This window comes from Balaenoptera acutorostrata, chromosome 11 (assembly GCF_949987535.1).
Source record: "Balaenoptera acutorostrata chromosome 11, mBalAcu1.1, whole genome shotgun sequence".
Taxonomy (NCBI): Eukaryota; Metazoa; Chordata; class Mammalia; order Artiodactyla; family Balaenopteridae; genus Balaenoptera; species Balaenoptera acutorostrata.
Window position 1 is genome coordinate 89634555 of NC_080074.1, and position 22767 is coordinate 89657321.

Consider the following 22767-nt stretch of genomic DNA (forward strand, 5'->3'; position numbering starts at 1 on the left):
TGTAATTTTTTGTTCTAGTTCTGTGAAAAATGCCAGTGGTAGTTTGATAGGGATTGCATTGAATCTGTAGATTGCTTTGGGTAGTAGAGTCATTTTCACAATTTTGATTCTTCCAATCCAAGAACATGGTATATCTCTCCATCTATTTGTATCATCTTTAATTTCTTTCACCAGTGTCTTTTAATTTTCTGCATACAGGTCTTTTGTCTCCTTAGGTAGGTTTATTCCTAGATATTTTATTCTTTTTGTTGCAATGGTAAATGGGAGTGTTTTCTTAATTTCATTTTCAGATTTCTCATCATTAGTGTATAGGAATGCAAGAGATTTCTGTGCATTAATTTTGTATCCTGCTACTTTACCAAATTCATTGATTAGCTCTAGTAATTTTCCGGTAGCATCTTTAGGAATCTCTATGTATAGTATCATGTCATCTGCAAACAGTGACAGCTTTACTTCATCTTTTCCAATTTGGATTCCTTTTATTTCTTTTTCTTCTGTGATTGTCGTGGCTAAAATTTCCAAAACTATGTTGAATAATAGTGGTGAGAGTGGGCAATCTTGTCTTGCTCCTGATCTTAGTGGAAATGGTTTCAGTTTTTCACCATTGAGGATGATGTTGGCTGTGGGTTTATCATATATGGCCTTTATTATGTTGAGGTAGGTTTCCTCTATGCCTGCTTTCTGGAAAGTTTTTATCATAAATGGGTGTTTAATTTCGTCAAAGGCTTTTTCTGCATCTATAGAGATGATCAAATGGTTTTTTTTTTAATAATTTTAATTTTGTCCTATAAGTGACTATTTTCTTTTATTTATTTATTTATTTATTTATTTATTTATTTACGGCTGTGTTGGGTCTTCGTTTCTGTGCGAGGGCTTTCTCTAGTTGTGGCAAGTGGGGACCACTCTTCATCGCGGTGCGCGGGCCTCTCACTATCGCGGCCTCTCTTGTTGCGGAGCACAGGCTCCAGATGTGCAGGCTCAGTAATTGTGGCTCACGGGCCCAGTTGCTCCGTGGCATGTGGGATCTTCCCAGACCAGGGCTCGAACCCATGTCCCCTGCATTGGCAGGCAGATTCTCAACCACTGCGCCACCAGGGAAGCCCCATCATATGGTTTTTATCCTTCAATTTCTTAATATGGTGTATCACATTGATTGATTTGCATATATTGAAGAATCCTTGCATTCCTGGGATAAACCCCACTTGATCATGGTGTATGATCCTTTTAATGTACTGTTGGATTCTGTTTGCTAGTATTTTTTTGAGGATTTTTGCATCTATGTTCATCAGTGATATTGGCCTATAGTTTTCTTTCTTTGTGACACCTTTGTCTGGTTTTGGTATCAGGGTGATGGTGGCCTCGTAGAATGAGTTTGGGAGTGTTCCTCCCTCTGCTATATTTTGGAAGAGTTTGAGAAGGATAGGTGTTAGCTCTTCTCTAAATGTTTGATAGAATTCGCCTGTGAAACCATCTGGTCGTGGGCTTTTGTTTGTTGGAAGATTTTTAATCACAGTTTCAATTTCAGTGCTTGTGATTGGTCTGTTCATATTTCTATTTCTTCCTGGTTCAGTCTCGGAAGGTTGTACATTTCTAAGAATTTGTCCATTTCTTCCAGGTTGTCCATTGTATTGGCATATAGTTGCTTGTAGTAATCTCTCATGACCCTTTGTATTTCTGCAGTGTCAGTTGTTACTTCTCCCTTTTCATTTCTAATTCTATTGAGCCTTCTCCCTTTTTTTCTTGATGAGTCTTGCTAATGGTTTATCAATTTTGTTTATCTTCTCAAAGAACCAGCTTTTCGTTTTATTGATCTTTGCTATCATTTCCTTCATTTCTTTTTCATTTATTTCTGATCTGATCTTTATGATTTCGTTCCTTCTGCTATCTTTGGGGTTTTTTTGTTCTTGTTTCTCTAATTGCTTTAGGTGTAAGGTTAGGTTGTTTATTTGAGATGTTTCTTGTTTCTTAAGGTAGGATTGTATTGCTATAAACTTCCCTCTTAGAACTGCTTTTGCTGCATCCCATAGGTTTTGAGTCATTATGTTTTCATTGTCATCTGTTTCTAAGTATTTTTTGATTTCCTCTTTGATTTATTCAGTGATCTCTTGGTTATTAAGTAGTGTATTGTTTAGCCTCCATGTGTTTGTGTTTTTACAGATTTTTTCTTGTAATTGATATCTAGTCTCATAGCGTTGTGGTCAGAAAAGATACTTGATATGATTTCAATTTTCTTAAATTTACCGAGGCTTGATTTGTGACCTAAGATATGATCTATCCTGGAGAACGTTCCATGAGCACTTGAGAAGAATGTGTATTCTGTTGTTTTTGGATGGAATGTCCTATAAATATCAATTATGTGCATCTTGTTTAATGTATCATGTAAAGCTTGTGTTTCCTTATTTATTTTCATTTTGGATGATCTGTCCATTGGTGAAAGTGGGGTGTTAAAGTCTACTATGATTGTGCTACTGTTGATTTCCCCTTTTATGGCTGTTAGTATTTGCCTTTTGTATTGAGGTGCTCTTATGTTGGGTGCATAAATATTTACAATTGTTATATTTTCTTCTTGGATTGATCCCTTGATCATTATGTAGTGTCCTTCTTTGTCTCTTGTAATAGTCTTTATTTTAAAGTTTATTTTGTCTGATATGAGAATTGCTACTCCAGCTTTCTTTTGATTTCCATTTGCATGGAATATCTTTTCCCATCCCCTCATTTTCAGTCTGTATGTGTCCCTAGGTCTGAAGTGGGTCTCTTGTAGACAGCATATATTCGGGTCTGGTTTTTGTAACCATTCAGCCAGCCTATGTCTTTTGGTTGGAGCATTTAATCCATTTACATTTAAGGTAATTATCGATATGTATGTTCCTATTCCCATTTTCTTAATTGTTTTGGGTTTGTTATTGTAGGTCTTTTGTGTCTGTCCCCAGCAGCTAAGGTTTGTTCAGTGGGTTGTGTAGGGTTCCTGGTGGAGGGGACTAGTGCCTGTGTTCTGGTGGATGAGGCTGGATCTTGTCTTTCTGATGGGCAGGTACACGTCTGGTGGTGTGTTTTGGGGTGTCTGTGGCCTTATTATGATTTTAGTCAGCCTCTCTGCTAATGGATGGGGCTGTGTTCCTGTCCTGCTAGTTGCTTGGCATAGAGTGTCCAGCACTGTAGCTTGCTGGTCGTTGAGTGAAGCTGGGTCTTGGCATTGAGATGGAGATCTCTGGGAGATTTTCACCATTTGATATTACGTGGAGCTGGGAGGTCTCTTGTGGACCAGTGTCCTGAAATTGGCACTCCCACCTCAGAGGCACAGCCCTGACCCCTGGCTGTAGTACCAAGAGCCTGTCATCCACACAGCTCAGAATAAATGGGAGAAAAAATAGAAAGAAAGAAAGAAGAAGATAAAATAAAATAAAATAAAGTTATTTAAATGAAAAATAATTATTAAAACAATTTTTAAGTCATAAAGAAAAATAAAAAGTAAAAAAAAAAGAAAGAAAGAAGAGAGCAACCAAACCAAAGAACAAATCCACCAATGATAACAAGTGCCAAAAACTATACTTAAAAAAAAAAAACGGACAGACAGAACCCTAGGACAAATGGTAAAAGCAAAGCTTACAGACAAAATCACACACAGCAGCATACACATACACACTCACAAAAAGAGAAAAAGGGGAAAAAAAAATATATATATATATATATTGTTGCTCCCAAAGTCCACCTACTCAATATTGGGATGCTTTGTTGTCCATTCAGGTATTCCACAGATGCAGGGTACGTCAAGTTGTTTGTGGAGCTTTAATCCGCCACTCCTGAGGCTGCTGGGAGAGATTTCCCTTTCTCTTCTTTGTTCGCACAGCTCCGGGGGTTCAGCTTTGGATTTGGACCCGCCTCTGCGTGTAGGTCACCTGAGGGAGTCTGTTCTTCACTCAGACAGGACGGGGTTAAAGGAGCAGCTGCTTCGGGGGCTCTGGCTCACTCAGGCCGGGGGAAGGGAGGGGTACGGAGAAGGCGGGGCGAGCCTGCGGCGGCAGAGGCCGGCATGACGTCGCAGCAGCCTGAGGCGCGCCGTGCGTTCTCCCGGGGAAGTTGTCCCTGGATCACGAGAGCCTGGCAGTGGCGGGCTGCACCGGCTCCCGGGAGGGGCGGTGTGGAGAGTGAGCTGTGCTCACACACAGGATTCTTGGTGGCGGCAGCAGCGGCCTTAGTGTCTCATGCTCGTCTCTGGGGTCTGCGCTGATAGCCGCGGCTCGCGCCCGTCTCTGGAGCTCCTTTAAGAGGCGGTCTTAACCCCCTCTCTTTACGCACCAGGAAACAAAGAGGCAAGAAAAAGTCTCTTGCCTCTTCGGCAGCTCCAGACTTTTTCCCCGGACTCCCTCCCGGCTAGCTGTGGTGCACTAACCCTTTCAGGCTGTGTTCACGCCGCCAACTCCAGTCCTCTCCCTGCAATCCGACCGAAGCCCGAGCCTCAGCTCCCAGCCCCCGCCCGCCCCGGCGGCTGAGCAGACAAGCCTCTCGGGCTGGTGAGTGCTGGTTGGCGCCGACCCTCTGTGCGGGAGTCTCTCCGCTTTGCCCTCCGCACCCCTGTGGCTGCGCTCTCCTCCGTGGCTCCGAAGCTTCCCCCCTCTGCCACCCGCAGTCTCCACCCGTGAAGGGGCTCCTAGTGTGTGGAAATCTTTCCTCCTTCACAGCTCCCTCCCACTGGTGCAGGTCCCGTCCCTATTCTTTGTCTCTGTTTTTTCTTTTTTCTTTTGCCCTACCCAGGTACGTGGGGAGTTTCTTACCTTTTGGGAAGTCTGAGGTCTTCTGCCAGTGTTCAGTGGGTGTTCTGTAGGAGCAGTTCCACGTGTAGATGTATTTCTGATGTATTTGTGGAGAGGAAGGTGATCTCCACGTCTTACTCCTCCGCCATCTTGAAGCTACGCCTTCCAAATTTTGATTCTTATTGAAACCTGGGAACATAAGATTTCAAAAAGGGTTGACTTTGTTCTGTTTGTGAAATAAACTATATTTTTTGAAACAAAACTTTGTTTATTGGTAAGTAAATATTTCAACTGAGCATTCTGAAGCAAATTTTATTTGTCATATTTAGCATGTGCAAAACAGCATGTGTTTCTAAAAAGCGTGACTTTAAGGCAACAGAGCTATTGCAAATTTACTCAAATTTAGAAAGAAATACGCTTTTTCGGAAACCACCCTTCTATGTTTCGTTTCACGAGATATTCCTGAGACACTATAAAGGATATGAGAACAAAGGGAACAAACTGTCTATCTTGACCTCATTAGGAATGCAGAAAATATTTGAGATTTGTATTCAAAAGTTTCCTTCCTTAAATAGGATAATATATTATTTTTGACAGGTGTTCCAAAATTGTAGCTGCATTCAAACACCAGGAAATTCATCTGCAGTTCTTGGGCTATGTGACAAGGGACAGGACTGTTCCATGATGCTCCAGTACTTTTTAATCTTGTCGGTGGTCAGCAGTTTCATCTATTCTTTATCTGCCATCCCTGGATATATGGTTCTCCTGAGGTACAAGAATTATTTTCTTTATTTATATTTATTTTTGGTTATTTAGTAAGGGAGCTTTTTCTAAGAAAGCCACTTGAAGTCCACAGTATCTAAGACTGTGGTGCTCTATATATACCATTTATTAAGATTTTCCCATTAAACATTGTTGAATTTTACCAAAGTTTAAAGTTAGCAATAAAAATGTTCATCTGTTGGTTTTTGCCTCCCTATCTTTCCTACTTTATTTCTTAGAGTTAAATTAGCAAACCTCTCATTGTTTAACCCGAGAAGAGACACTTTTATATTTTAGGGTAAACCATATGAAATGATCATTTTCCTAGGTACAGAGTGGTTGCCTAGCTGTCATTTCTTATAGTTCAACCTATAGGACAGCAGAGTTTAAAGCTGTCGGAAGTCTCAGTTTCACCAGTTACTACCCACAGGGCAAAAGGCAGGTCAATTGATCTTTCTGAGCTCCTTTTATCTTTAATTAAAAAATGGATATATAATGAATGCTCAACTGTCTTATAAGGCTACTGTGAGACACAAACGTTGAAGGGCTTACTGAAACTAGGAAATTGCAGAGCTAGGATTCAGACTTAGGTTTATTACATGTATTTTTCCAATTACAGCAGCTTCATGCCTTGTAAACAGTTCTAAACATGCCTAGTAAACAAAGTGCATTGTTTTCTCTTTTCTTCATCTTGAAGCAGAGTTAAGTTGATCATAATTCTCAGTTCATAGTTTATCCTAGGTGAGGTAAGGTTTCCCTTTTGTTTTATTTCACTTTATTTTAATTTTTTTCATTCGATTCCCCACTTCCTATCACCACCGGCATCTATATTAATATGATAGACATATGTTCTTAGATACATACTTTCCTTTGTAAAATATTAAGTTTTTTGTGTATTGTGTTTTATATTCACACAAATAGTGTTGAGCCATAAATTTGTTTTGGTTCAAAAGGCACACAGATACATAAATTCACCAAGTACTGCTACACGCCAATAACTTATGAGTTACAAGTACACCAATAACTTATGAGTTATTCTCGTACCATCAATGCATGGGAATTTCTACTTCCTTATAGCCTCACCAGCACTTAGAATTATTGAACTTTCTGACTTTGACTCTTCCAGTGGGTTTAAAATGGTAGCTCACTGATGTTTTAATATGTGATTTCCTAATTCAATGAGTTTAAGAATTTCTTCAAACTTTTTTCTAGCTATTAATGCTTCTGCTTCAAGATGCTTATTCATTATTTTTGCCCATTTTCATTATAATTCCTGTACTTTTCTTGGTGAATTATAGACATTAATCTAATATTGTTTACTTGATACAATTATCTTTTCCTGGTCTCTCATCTTTCCTTTGAATTTTTTCATAGTATTTTTTATGAAATTAAATCCTAAATTTTGTTGTACTGAAATCTAACAATTTTCTTGCCTTAGAGTTTGTGTATGGGGGAGTCATATTTCAAAAGGGTTTCCATATTCCTAATTTATAAAAGTATTCCCCTAAATTTTATCCTACTAGCTATACAGCTTTACCTAGTTCTTTAAGCCATCACAAGTCTATCTTTATGTGTGGCTCAAGGGAGAGAGATATTCAGTGTTATTTTTCTCCAAAAAATAAAGTAGTTTTCCCAGCATCATAGCACAAATAAGAGGTCTTTTTCCCATTGATTTGTGGCGCCATCTTTATCATATTTAAAGTTTTTATATAGCATGGGCCATTTTCATTCTTATTCTGTTCCACAGTTTATTTGTTCTCATACCAGTGACATTGCATATGTTAATGTCTCATACAGTAGCTCTTCCTCACCCACCCACCGCTTTCACCTTCACTCTTCCTTTATTCTTTTCTTCCTAAATTGATTTAGGTATCAATGCATGGATCTTTATACTCACATATGAATTTTGATTGTATGGATTCTATATATTAATTGGAGAAACTCTGACATCAAATATTTGTGAACATGGAATATTTTTCCATTTATTTAAAATTTCCTTTATAGATACTACACACACACACAATATATATATGTATTATATATATATATATATATATATACACACACACACACAAAATTGTACCATGTACAATTGCAAATATATATGTACCCATATATATCCAAACATACATATATGGACATGTACTTATTTGTAATTTAACATGGTGTTATTTTCTTTTATATTTTCTAGTTGGTTATTGTTGGTTTAGAGGAATGCTGTTGATTTTTTAAAGTTTACTTTTTATCCAGCAACTTTTCTTATTTTTTCTAATACCTTGTTGATTTTGTTAGGTTTTCTATGTAGAAATATGTTCACATACGGAAAGTTTTATCTCTTCACTTCCAAACCTTACATATGTTAGGTTTTAAAAATTTTCTTACAGCATCAGCTTGGACCTCCAAAAGTGTGTTAAACTATTTGGTGATAGTGAGTATTCTTGTTCTTTTCTAATTTTAATGGAAACCATGTAAAATTTTTCCATTAAATATGATGCTTGCTATAGATTTTTAGTATGAGTTTTCATCTAGTTTCTGAGTTTTTAATAATAGAATCAGTATTAAACTATCAAATATATTTTTCTTCATCTAGGAAAAAATTTACATATAATCTTCCAACTCAGTACTTTTAGTGTAGTGGAAAAAAGTGATAGATTTTTTTCTACATTGAACTGCTTGCATATCTAAGAAAAACCATACTTAATCACAATATATTTTTATGTATGATTTGATTTAAATAATAATTTATTTAAAATTATTATATCTATGTTGATAAGTAAAACATATCTTTTATTTCCTATTCTTTTTTGTTTGTTTTTTTTTGGAATCTTTCTAGGCCCACAAAATGAATTAATAAATTTTCTATTTTTAAACTTCTGGAACAACTTGCATTAAATATCTGTTTGTTGAAAGTTTTATGAATTCACCTGTAAAACTATGTGTACTTTGGGCTTATTTTGTCAGTGATACTTGGTTATTATTTTCATTTATTTAATGTTAGTGTCTATTCACATTTTCCATATCTGCTTACACCAGTTGTATACTTGTTAGTGTATGGTGTTTATAATATTCTTTTATCATTCTGATATTCTCTGATATATCTGAAGGATTTTCCATTTTTTTCTGTATTTTGTTTATTGCATCTTCTTTATTTTTTTTCTTGATTATTGTTGCCAGAGGCTGTTTTATTTTTCTTTTTTAAAGAACCAGTTTTTGGTTTGATAATCTTTATTTCATCTATTTCTGCTCTTTATTTTATTTATTTTAAAATATTTTTCCTTTTGGATTTGCTCTGTTTTTCTTTATCCAACTATTTGAGTTTAACACTTAGTTTGCTCATTTTGATTAATGTAAATAAAATCATACATTTCCTTGCAAGTATTGCTTTATTTATATCTGAACTAGTATTTTCCATGAAGTTTACTTCTAACTCTTTTGTAATATCTTTTATGTTTGCTCCACCAAACCAAAATTTATTTATGTGTTATATAATTTCCATATCTATGAGAAATTTCTATAGATATCCTTTATTATTGTTATTTCATTTTCATGTTCAGAGAATATAATCTGACAGATGTGGGGTTTGGGGGGGAAATATTGAGGCTTTCTTTGGGGCATAATGCATGTTCAATTTTTGAGTGTTTCATGTGTTTCTGAAAAGAAAGTGTAACTTCTGCATTTTGGATATACAGTTTCCATATTTCTTGGATTGAAGTTAATCACTGTGTTATCTAAATTTTGTAAATCTATGCTTGTTTTTTGTCTGCTTAATTCAACAGTTTTTTGAAGATGGATGTTAAAATCTTTAAAAATTGCTGATGTATTTCTTCCTATATTTCTGTCAGTTTTTTAATTTATATATTTGGAGGCTATACTGTAGGATGTAAATGTGTCTTTGATCATTATACTTCTATTATTAGCAGCACTTAATTTTCTTCTTTATCTTTTAGTCATTTCTTTCAGGCAATTCTATTTTGTTTCATATTAAAATTGCAGTACTGGCTTTCTTTTGGTTCACTGCTTCCTGTTACACCTTTTTCCTTCCCTTTCTTTTCAATCTTCAATCTTCTATTTCACTTTATAGACAATATGTTAGATCTGATTTTGTAATTTCAGATTGGTGAGTTTAACCCACTTATATTTACTGTAATTAATGTGATAGGGCTCTTTTGCCACTTTATTTCATATATTCTATTTATTTGATTTTTTGCTTCTTTTTTTGCTTTCCATTGTATTTATTCGATTTTCTTCTGCTGCTTTAAAAGTCATATCTTTCCAATGGCTAGCCTGATTATTGAAATTCTTAGCTACATTTCTGTTTTACTTATCAATTTCAAAACTTTTCAGTAATAATATCTACTTTCTATTAAGATGAATATTTAATCATGCTCTCAGCTCTCTTTATATCTTTACTCTCTTCCTCCAGCTCTTGCCAAGGTCACATTGTTGAATTTAACACCTGGATTTTTATGGATATACTTATGCTTTTCATTTTTGTGGAATCTTCATGGATCTCCTACCATGATGGTAGAGGGATGCAACATCTATGCTACTCTGCCAGTTTTTAGGAACTATTTTAATTTCTCTCAGCATTTTCCCATAATCTGCATTTTAATTTTTCTTTCTTATTTCTGGATTCTAGAAATTAATGTTGTTATTAATGTCAAATAGTGACAGCATTTGGAGAACAGTTTAAACTGTTTACAATTTCTTAGCTATAAGGATTTCATGCTCTTGTGAGATCATAAGGTGGTATATTAGAAATAGAGGAGAAAGAAAAATTCTTCAGTAAAATTTAAATGCCTTATTTTCTGTATTAAATGGTAATTATGGGAGCAAGATGGTCATGCTAGGTTTCCTGGCTTTTCTTACTTCCTTCTCAGTAAAATCCTTGATGCTGTCTAAATAACCTACGTGTTAGATAGATAATGATCAGATAAACTGTATCTCAGTCTATGACGCTGAAGAGTTATTTGAATTGGTAAAATACTTATGCCAAGAAAATGCCAATAATATGATGTTTTTGCTAAAAATGTACTACGTCCTTTTGTGAAGAAAGCTGCTTTCATTTTCTCAGCTTTGAGTTAATCAAAAAGGGAAGGGAATACAGAGGAACTCTGCAAGTGAATTCTTGGAGCAGGTAGCCATGCTGATGCTGAAGTGAGTGGAGCACAAAAAGTGCCATTGGGGAATTATAGTCTTCATTTCTACTCATAGGAATTTCAGGCAACAGTGAAAACATCAGGGAATTTCTGGAGAGAATGGAGGAATCTGTGCCACTCTTGAAAAGATACCAAGTCACTTAAAATATGTTTGCTTTGGATTTTTTTCATCACTTTCCTTTGAAAATTTTTATTCTGGCTTTCTTTTCTCCTTACATTTATTTTTTAAAATTCTTGGCTTTTCTGTACTTTGTTAATACAAATAATTTAAATACACCTAAGGTTGCATTGTTATTGTTTTAGGCTAAAGTTTTAACCATTAGAATCAAGAAACACTATTCAAGAAGAGGATACTGGGGTAGAAATCAACTGATATGAAACATTTTCTTCCTTGATAACTTTATGATAGAAATGAATGAGCAAAAAGTGATGGATAAAATGCCAAGGACCAGAGGTGGGGCTCCTGTGAAGGTTATGAACTGGATAATCAGGCCTTGAATAACCAAGACCTGAGCAGGCAGGAAAATTTTCTAAGGCTCAGTGTGTTACTAGCACACAAACAGTTCTTTTAAGAAACTGGTAGATTTTAAATGTCTATTTTTTAAATTTATGAATTCATTTATTTTTTAGGTGTATCAAGCCTGAAGAGAAGTCTCTTGGTGTGGGATTACATGCATTTTGCACAAGGGTATTAGGTAAAAATAGTTATTTTTCCCAACATCACATCAGACCACTATTAAATACTAAGTAGATGAAATCACTCCCTCAGAGTAACAGTCTAGCAAATATCCCTTCTGCTTGTAAACAGCACTTTGTAATTAGTGTGAGAATGAAGAACAAAAAGAAATAGAGAACTTCTCTTTTTTATTTGAAAAAGACCTACCTGACCTTAATTCTACTTTTCATCAATTGCTTTTCATCAATGCAATTTGAAAAGCAAAGGAACAGGAAATGCTTTGTTAAAGTATAATGTACATGTGATTGGCCCAAAACATTGTAAAATGTAAAGAATCATTAATTCAGTGTTTTTCTCTACTGATGATATTTATTTTGCATTTATCCTTCAGATTACTTATTTTTTGTAATCTAAAAACTTTACAGTAAAAGTAACTTCCAGTTTCTAAAAGTAAAATTTAAAGCAATAGATGTATATTTTGTTAAACTTTATTTGTTCTACGAATAAAGTTAAAATGTTTCCAAACAAAACAATATATCTTCTTACCTTGCTAATGGATTCTTCTTTCTCCCTTTTAATTGTAGCTGGAATTCCCGCACCTATATATTTTGGAGCTTTAGTGGACTCCACATGTTTACACTGGGGTACTTTGAAATGTGGTGAGTCAGGGGCATGTAGGATATATGATTCCACCAACTTCAGGTAAAGATAATTTTTTAAATTGCTTTCTAAGCATAGACAGTGTGTAAAACGGTACCATTCATATCTAACATTTTCTTTGTCAAGGGACTAGATTACTTTTGCCTTTGTTTCCAGACTAGATAGTGGTACTGTGTCTCCAATTCTTATTTATATACTAGAATTTTATTTCCTCAATATTTTCAAAGTACTTGATAAATATAAGCATAGGTGGCTTTCAAAAGCTTGTTCCTTAAATTGGTTGCAATCAATATATTGTTGAAGGTCATGGCTGTACAGAAGCTACCTATCTAAATTATATTACTCTCAAGTATCCCCATTTAATCCTACATCATTTCAACATCTTACTAGGTTAAATCCTTACTTCCTTTCACTATCCACTTCTGATCTCTAAAATGGTATTTTTTCTCTCTTATTAAATTTCACTGACACAATATTCTTCATGTCTCTTAAAGCTTTATTTATTTTTTTAATAACAGACCTGATTTTGAACAAACCTCGTATGATAATATTAACCTGTTTTTTAACAAAACTCTTCCATTTTTCTCTTTTTGTTTTCACATTCTTTTCCATTTGGAGACCTGGATTTTGTTTAAATTTATATTAATTTCTCCTTATGGGGCAGTAAGAAAACTCGTTTTCTAAAAATGATTTAGCATTATCTAAAATAGTCTAAGGTCTTCTCTTGATCAGTAAAAAGGATGTACGTCAAGAACTGTGAAGAGAGCAGACAGAATGAGATTCATGTTTTCATCAGTCCCCCTTTCCCCTAAAGTTCCACAGGGGTAATATGGAGGTGGGCACAGATACACACTCTCCATGCAATGGGTTTGCATCACAATTGAGGAAAGCCAAGGATTCCTAGTGTAGGTTGGCCTCATCCTGCTGCTTTGATTCCTGTTGATAGTAGCTTTGATTAAATGCTATTTCAGACAAAATTATTATATTTGGTACCATCCTCTGTCAGTCAGGTGAATTAGAGTGACCAATGAAGTGTACTCATGAGAAAATTCATCAGAAACTAATACAATGTAGAAACAAGAGTTACATGTCGATGGACAATTCTTCATGGGTTCCTTGAATTTTGGCATATCTTGTCAGCAGACGCTTTTGTTCTGAACTATCTTTTCAAAGATGTTTGAACAGTAAGTGACCTTGGAAGATAAAAATGGTCTTTCCCTCTGGAGCAGAGTTTTCTGTCCAGGATGATAAAGGTAACATCTCCCTCTGGGGCAAATGTTGACAGATTTGCTTGCAACCCATTTAAATGATAGGGATTTCCTAAACTCAGGATTGCTTAGCTGTGACCCGAACCCAGTGTGTGCACAACCTGGGTCTCCTATGTCCCTACTTCGGGACTTGGGGGGTGAAAACTAACCTGAACATGAAGCTTGTGCTGATTGCTGTAAAAGTCCTTTGTCTCTGACCAAGGAGTCTTGTATCTTCTGCCAGTTTCCATGCAGCTATGGCAGGCTAACTTGTTAGCTTAAAATCCAGGTAAGATCTAGGACTCTTTTACAGTTCTTGAGAACAGAAATACTGATTAACTTAAAAATTGACCAAAAATGTAAGGATGATCACTCACATTTATTACCGTCTAATGAAAAGTGGGGAAAGGATTAAGGAAAATTTGATGGAAGTAAGGCATAGGAAAATAAAAACACAAAAAATAATTGAAAATAAAGCCTAAATATACCAGGTTTCGCAGTAAATGTAAACCAATTGAACTTGTTTCTTAAAAGATAATGCCTTTCATATTGACGTTTTCCAAATTCCAGCTACATGTTGTTTACAAGAGACAGCCTAAAAATATAATGCAAAGAAAGGTTGAAGATAAAGGTCAGAAAATGTATACCAGACAAATATTAAATCAACCTTCTGTGGTTATATTAATGACTGTAAGACAAAGTAGAATTTAAAGTGAAAAGAATTAATAGAATTAAAGAAGGATATTACTTAATAATATAAAAAGCACTTCACCAAAAATATATAACAATCATGAACCCATATAAATCTGTCAACATAAACTCAAATATATAAAACAAAAATTCACAAAATTACAAGAAGAAATCTACAATTAGAGTGGAAAATTTCAACACACTTCTACAAGTGAATATAAAATACAGATGAAAAATTAGTGAGAATATAGAAGATTGAACCATCCAATTGTGCAAAAATTATCTATTAGTAGATATATAGTGATTTTTTTTAACCCAACTAACAGCAACCATAGGAAAATGATGCAAACCTCATTGGAAAAGAGATTTAAAAAGAAACCCTTTTGCACGTTATTGCTGTGATACTAAGGAGGGAATAAGATACAGATACACCCAAGAACTAGACCAAGTGATCTGTTCCCTCTGTGATTATTCCCAGTATCACTATGAAAAGAACTAGGAAAGGCCTAAGAACCTGAGGGACTGGGAAAAGCAAAGGGAAAATGATCAAATTTGGAGGAGTAAATACAGAGAAACAGAACAGCAAAGAAAACCAAAATAAACAAAGAACAACAACAAAATACTCAAGAAGAGCTTGTAAACTGAAATGTTAAAATACATGAATAAATCCAACAGTAAGAAAGACAAGCACATAAACTACCAATTGAAACATTACTTTATTCCAGATTAAATTTAATCTAATGTAAGTATCTGACAAAGACTTTAAAATAAGTATGTTTAACCAGCTTGATAGGTTTAAAAATAATAAATTGATGGCATAATACCCGTTAAAAATGAATAAGAAATTATGAAAAAATTCTAGCAGAAATAAGAATATCAAAAAGAACTCTTGGAAATATTAGAGATTAAATGGATAGCACTGGAATAAAAAGAATCCTAAATACATAATAAATTTCAAGTCAACATAAGAATTGGTGAAATGGAAGAGAGTACAGAAGAATTTATCTAGAATGTAAATCAATGATTTGAACTGATTAAACAAAAATGAACTACATAAGTAATGTTAAAGACCAATTAGCAATTAAAGGCTATATCTCAGAAATTTTCTAGAACAGAGAATAGAGGAAATGGCAGAGATAAATTAAAGAATTAATGGCTTAGAATTCGTTAGAATTTAATAGAGACATACATTTTCAGATCAAAAGTGCACTTCAAATGCCTAATGGAATAAATTAAATAGACATGTCAGAGTGAAATTACAAATGCTCAAGAGAAAGAAAAAACATAAACACTACCCAGAGAAATAAACATGTGGCTTATAAAGAAATAACAATTAGACCAATAGCAGATAGGTCATCAACAATCATAGATCCTAATATCCTTATGATCCTTATTGCTTTGGGTTTGGGTTGAAATAAAAACACAAACCAGAGAGCAAGAAGTTGGCACATGTGACTACACATAAAATTAAAAAAAAATTTTGCAACAGAAAACACCATAGACAGTGAAGAATGATAGAACACAAATTGGAAGCATCCGGAACTCTCATACACTGCTGGTGGTGAATAAAAACTATTGAAAAGAACATTTGGGCAATATTTACTAAGCTGAATCCTCTAAGATGCTTACACATATTTTAGAGAAACTCTTGCTCACATGCACAAGGAGACATGGCAACAAAGGTATGTTGCAGTTTTGTTGATATTTAAAAAAATTTGAACAAAAGCGTCCCACAGGAAAATGGATAATAAGCTGTGGTGTGTTTGTTACCGAACTCAGGTTCGGCTGCTCACCACTCAAAAGCCAACACACTGAGAGGCAGTGTCAGTAGAAAGGAAAGGTGCTTTAGTCAGAAAAGCTGCCAATCTGGGGAGAACGTGGACTCGTGTCCAGAGACCAACTCCGAAGATTCTGCTTAGCCATGACAGTTTTTAAAGGAAAAAATGTGGGGGGGGGGGCGGGGAGGGTGGGAAGAATCTCAGTGAATCATGGAGGCAGGAGATTGGGTTCTGCATCATTCCCACCGAGTGCAGACTGGCTGACTCTCTCTTCGGATGTTATCTTGCCTGAATGATCTGCCTGCAGGATTGCTAAGGGAGCTGTTGGGAGCAGAGAGCTAAACATTCTTTAACTATTTAATTCTTCACTCTTACTTCTTTTTAACTAGGAAAAGAATCAACAGGCTAGGCAAAGCATGGTGTGCGTTAAAGAAAGCGTTAGGTCAGGAGTTAGTTTCAATTGTTTAGTGATTTCGTTCCTATAATTAGGGTTTTAAAGTTAGAGGGAGACAGAAATGGGTAAACAGGAAAGGGGCAGAAGAGTTGCTTTCATGTTCATACATCACAATGTTGTTCAACAGTTAAAAATAAATGATGTAGAACTACATGTATGAGCCTAGTTTTAAAATGGTGGGCTGATAGAAAAACTTTCAAAATAAAAAAATAGTATTATGCCAATTATTTAAAATGTAAAAATATATACAATAATTGTATAAATTACGAATGGATACATGCATACTTTGTAAAGCTATAAAAATAAACTAGGAACAAAATCTATAAAATTCAACATAGTGTTACACCTGGGACAGGTTAGAATGTAGTAGGATCACAGGAATTAAATATTTTCCTTTAACCTGGTCTGAAACAAAAATGGCAAAATTTAATCATTTAAAAAACCTGGATGGTGAGTACAAATATGCTTAACTCTTTTTATCCTGCATTCTTGAAATGTTTCCTAATAAAAGAAAATTTTAGAAGTAGAAAATGAATATAAGGAGCAGAAATTAATAAATAGACTACACACCATAGAGGTAACCCCCAAAAAGCTGTGCTTTCTAAAAGATTGAAATATAATAATAACAATAATCTGGAAAGGCAAATAAAGAAAGAGAAGAGGCACAAATAAACACTATTAGGAACTAAAAAGGAAATATAAGTACAGATACTTAGGAATTTTATACATAATAATTTGGAAACATGTTAAATAGAGAGTTTTCTAGGTAAATATGTATTATCAAATTTTATTATAAATAAAACATGAATATTTTCATAGCCATTTAAAATATTTGAATCAGTCAAAAATTCTCATCTTCCAAAGGCATCAAGTCCAGAAATTTTAAGGCAAGTATTACAAACCTTCAATGAACTGATGATTCCTGCATTATACAAGTTATTCCTAGAAATGGAAAAAGAGGGAAAATTTCCCAATTCATTTTACAAAGCTAGTGCAACCTCGATATTGACATTAGACAAATTCAGTATAAGGAAAAAAGTATAAGCTGATTTTACTTGTAAATATACATGCAAAAAATTAACAAATTGAATCCAATAAGGTATAAAAACTAACAAATAGAGTTTGTTATAGAATTATAATAATAATCTTGGATATTCTGCTAATTACATACAGAAAAATGATTTAGTGATATTTTACAAATTCACAACTAAAACTCTGAGCAAACTCAGAAGAGGAGAAAGAAACTTCCTTAACCCGATTAAGATCATCTAAGAAAACACAGGAGTAAATATTATAATTAGTGGTGATTCTTTGGAAGCATTCTTACTAAATATTGAAATAAAACTGCTATCCCTGTCAGTATTAAATTTAAGTTGAGGAGTCTAGTCAATGTAAAAAGATAAAATAAAAACAGTAACAAAAGATTAGTGAAGAGGGAAATAAATTTCGATCTTCTGGATAAAAAATCCCAAAACTCATTTTAACAAACATTAGAATTCATAAGTGAGTTCATGAGGTTCATTCATAAGGTTGACGTGCAAAACAATTAGCTGCTGCTCTCCTTATGAGAGTAAAATATTAATAATTAACAATATGCAAAACTATCTTTCTAAGTTTTAATATGTTTTAACTCTTTTTGATAGATACATCTACCTTGGATTGCCAGCAGCGCTAAGAGGATCAAGCTATATTCCAGCCTTTTTAATCCTCCTTATTTTGAGGAAGCATCGTCTACCAGAGAAAAATTCCTCTTCAGAAACTATGCTTGAGGCCAAGTTTACAGGGAAGGAAAATGAGGGCAAAGAGATGGATCAAAATTCCAAAGTTATGAATGATGATGAATTGAAAACTAAACTATAACGCTCTTTTATATCATGCTTCGCAGAATTGGAGAACACACTACAACTTAATTGTTTTGAAAATCAATAGAGGTACTTACTGCAGGTAATTTTTCCTTGTCTTTAAGAACCTCAACATTTTTCTTTACTCAAGGTAAAAAAATGTTCACTGATGGTATTTCTGAGGCAACAATGGCATTTGAGATCTTCCTTAGAGGGACATTTATAAACAACCTTCAAAATAGGATATTAGAACCAGCTTTATTTTTATGTTAAATTGCTAAAACAGCAATTTCTCTTTTCACTCATGCAAAATAAGGGCATATTTCCCACATCCTTTCCAAATGATTCTAAAAATTTCCTATTAGGAAAATCTATTTAATTCCATTGAATTTCTGCTTTGATATCAGGATTATTTAGAGACTGAAATTCTTATCTTCTTATGTGAATATTTAAGTATTTTATTCAAATTTATCACTTCATGTGAAAGGAGAGTAAATCATTTTAATCTATTTTGGAATTGTTCTTTACCTCTTCCTATTCATTCCAGACATGATTCTTTTAAAATAGATTACTCACTAATATGCCATCACTTGATTTCAATTCATTCCCTGCTTTTTGACTCATGTCATATATTTGCTCATTTTGTTCAGAGTACTGACAAACTTAATCAGGTAATTAAAAATCATGTAGCAAAAATTGTTGGATTTTTTTTTTTTCAGCAATTCAAACCTGGCAACCGAACTCTCTCTTAAAAACAAATGTCTAAGTCAAAGTATGAAAGGTCAATATTAGAAACACACTAGTCCTTTTTTTCCCCAGTATTTTTTAATTAATTAATTAATTAATTTTTGGTTGCGTTGGGTCTTCGTTGCTGTGCATGGGCTTTCTCTAATTGCATCGAGCAGGGGCTACTCTTGGTTGCGGTGCGCAGGCTTTTCAGTGTGGTGGCTTCTCTTGCTGCAGAGCATGGGCTCTAGGTGCGTGGGCTTCAGTAACAGTGGCACGTGGGCTCAGTAGTTATGGCTGGCGGGCTCTAAAGCGCAGGCTCAGTAGTTGTGGTGCATGGGCTTAGTTGCTCCGCGGCATGTGGGATCTTCCGGGACAGGGCTCGAACCCGTATCCCTTGCATTGGCAGGCGGATTCTTAACCACTGTGCCACCAGGGAAGTCCCGAAAAACACTAGTCCTTAAAGGCTGTTTGTATTGCCAGATATTATCCAAAAAATCAGTTTCCCAGATTCAGGAGGCCTCCTTAGTCTAATGTTTATGTCACCCAAGGTGTCCTAAGTTAGAACACAAACACGAATTTTCTTTACATCCTCTTAGAGAATGAAGTGTTTAAAAAGTAGCTTCTGTTATGGAACTGAGGTTAATAAAATTCAAGATGTACATTTAAAACTAAATCTACCCTTATTATTATTTTGTAGCTTAGGGATACAGTAAAAGTATGAAAGGATTTTAGAGACACAAGAGGCCTTATGGATGATATGGAGTTTCTGGTTCAAGAGAATAGGATGAACAGCCATGTTTATCTACTTCTTATTCTCCCTCCCACTGAAAGGACAGTCAGTATAGATGTAAAGATAGAACTCCCTTAAGGGTGAGGAGGATGTGGAGAGGGAGGATTGGAGAAGTGGGTGTCAATATACTCTGATTATTTATGTGTCATACAAAGGGAATGGAAGTGTCTCCAGGGATAGAACAGGGTGGCAGGGGCTGTCATTCAGGATGCACTTAGAAGGAACCTGGGATGTAGGTAGGAACCTCTGAGTTGAAAGTTCAAAGAATACAAGTTAGACAGAAAATAGACCACAAGCTAGACAGGAAGTAGTCCAATTAATTGAAGGACTGTCTACATATACTTTGCAGACCAGTATGATTTCCTGAGAATTGGATGCATCATTTAAGAAGAAAGCAACAGAGAGGACTGGGTAGAACAGGTTTGGGGGGAAGATTTAAGAGTTAAGTTCTCTGCTCGCGAAGTCTGAGACTTCATCAAGACCGTGATTCAAGACAGGAACAGTGTTGACACTGGAGAGAGGAGCTAAAACCATTGGAAGTGAGGAGTTCCAACTCAGGGGAAGTGTGGCAGACGAGGGACAGTTGCGTGTTAGGATCAGATGACATGAAACTCAGAGCTGCTTTATTTGGGAAGGGAGGAAATGGGGAGAATGCTCTGGAAGCTAAAAGAGGAGCAAGGACTCACCCTATATCCAGAGAGTTGTGAGAAAAAGTCAACAGCTACCACATGAGATGCTTTTGGGGGAAGCAATGCTGGTTTATGAGTTTGAGAATATGGACAGTTTTGGAGTTCCAGGGGACAAACTGAAAGGGGGCAGATTTCAAAATTGGAGTTTGAGAGAAAAAGTTGATAATTAGAGGTATATGGAAATTAGAGAATGAAAATTAGAAGAAGGGGAACGAGAGATCATCTGGAATTCTGGGACTTTTTAGGTAACTGACATAATGAGGTTAGTCCTGATAGATTTCAAGGCAGATAGTGTTGGTGACACTGTGAGTGTCAAAATTAGGAGGGGTCATGACTCATGACCCCTTGTCATGGAGGCAAACTGGAGAATCAAAATCTTACCTGAGTACCTGTGGCTCTTTCTTGACTTCTATTGATGGGTTTAAGTTGATCAGAGAAAGCTGAGTCTTAACTCTGTGCACAGTTCACCCACTTGAATACCCTCAGTGGAGCAGGGTAGGCCCAGAGAGACATGATTTTGCACCCAGTGTCTTGGGCTCACTCTTATCCCCTGCTGGGAATGATGGCATTTTACTCTAGGGTTCTCTTTTGACACTTCTTGGTGGAGGAAAGAAAATCAGAGAAAGTGAGTATTGGAGTGGTCTGTGACCTCTCCTGACCTCTGTTGTTCAAGTCCATGAGGCCTGGGGAAGTCAGTTATTTTTCTGTGCATTTGTCCTCCCTCAGGATAGGGTAGAAGTAAAGGCATAACAGACGGAAGTAGAGGAGAGAAACAGCAGGAAAACCAGTAGTGGGAAGTCTAGGATCGTTCATTATCTTATTTAATATTATGAGGAGTCTAAGTTTATGGAATTAGAAATGGTTTAATATATTATTTATAATTCTAAATATAACCGATATTTATGGGAACTTTAAAAATAAGTACATAGAAAAACCACAGAAATTGGGAAAAAGCATAAAGGGAAGGAGAGGAATTCTTCATATTTTATAGCATGGAGTTAAAATATATTTTAAGCTTAATAAATTCAGATAAAATTGGCAAACACACCTTATCAGAACTGCTGAGAAGTGGTTATCTCTGTAGCATTGGAAGCAGGAAGAGAAGCAAAGAACAATGCATTTGCCTTTCATTTTTGTCCCTTTTGTACTCTGATTTCTTTTCTCTTGTGCATGTAAAATACAATGAAAAAAATTTCATAAAGAATACACATCAGCAAAAACAATAATAATAAAAGAAACAATATAGGGCATTTTACAGAAAGGGAAGAACTGAGTCCTCCAATTGTGAGATTTTCAAAGGTTCTCCAATGGGTGTTTATTTATTTACTTATTTTTTGTTTATTATTTTTTAACATCTTTATGGGAGTATAATTGCTTTACAATGTTGTGTTAGCTGCTGCTGTATCACAAAGTGAATCAGCTATATGTACACATATATCCCCATATCTCCTCCCTCTTGAGTCTCCCTCCCACCCTCCCTATCCCACCCCTCTAGGTGGTCACAAAGCACCGAGCTGATCTCCCTGTGCTATGCGGCTGCTTCTCACTAGCTATCTATTTTACATTTGGTAGTGTATATATGTCCACGCCATTCTCTCACTTTGTCCAATGGATGTTTATTGAACATTTTTTTTCTCATTTCTGTCCTTGGTTCTAGAGGATATGTGTCTTGGTGTGTGTATGTAAGGAAGGTGGTGATGAACTAAGTTGTAGGCTGTAAAATTCAAGTGGGTGTCATTTTATTAGGGTGAATAAATATACACAGAAAACAATGACAGAACGACAAATAACAACACAAGGTAATTTCAAACCCTATGGACATATGGTGAGTCACTAAGTAATCAGAGTTTTTTGCAAAAACTTCCCATTCTGTTTTTGGGAAACACTGCAGAAGCATGTTAATTGGTAAGGGATATCTTTCCAAAAGAAGAAGACAAATCTTTCTAGGAAGACATTTTGCCCTTTTTCCTTCTTCCTTCTGGAACTGAAGATATTAGGCCTCAAGGAGGAGCAAGAAGCCATCTTGCAACGAAGAGGCAAAAGTATAGGGATGAAAGATGATGAAACATGGTGTTGCAGGAAGACAGGGAGAGCCCGGCCACCAGCAGGGGCAGGGCTGAGTTTTGCGGGCTTTTAAGTTTACCAAATTTGAGAGGAAGGCCTATAAAAAATTTCAAAATGATGAATACAAAATAAAATTAAAAGTGATAATTTACTTAGAATGAGAACAAAAAATCACAACAGGTTCCATGTGATATGCTTCCAGACATGATCATGATTTTTTTTTAAAAAAAAGCCCTACTGCAAACATTAGAGTTTAATGGGAAATTTAATTTTCATAAAGCTTTCCTGCTGATGTTGGGAGTGAGAAGGAAATGGCTACTATTGCCATTTCTATTCAACATTATGTCCTAGCCATGGAAATGGGAAGAAAAAGAAAATTTGTAAGGATAAGAAAAGAAACAAAAAATAAAACTATCATTGACATGTTTGTATTGCAGAAAATCCACAAGTTACTATAGATGAGCTATGAACGTGATT

General features: G+C 35.3%; 1 protein-coding gene across 1 annotated transcript in view; it reads left to right on the plus strand.

Annotated features, from left to right (window-relative positions):
• Window positions 1-21534, plus strand: part of SLCO1A2 (solute carrier organic anion transporter family member 1A2) — a 50795-nt gene extending 29261 nt beyond the window's left edge. Inside the window, exons 11-14 of the mRNA XM_007194819.2 lie at window positions 5349-5521; window positions 11303-11367; window positions 11933-12050; window positions 17821-21534. Of these exons, the coding sequence (XP_007194881.2) occupies window positions 5349-5521; window positions 11303-11367; window positions 11933-12050; window positions 17821-18037 (573 nt within the window). The 3' untranslated portion in view covers window positions 18038-21534. The remainder of the gene's footprint in view (window positions 1-5348; window positions 5522-11302; window positions 11368-11932; window positions 12051-17820) is intronic.
• Window positions 21535-22767: the final 1233 nt, after the last annotated feature.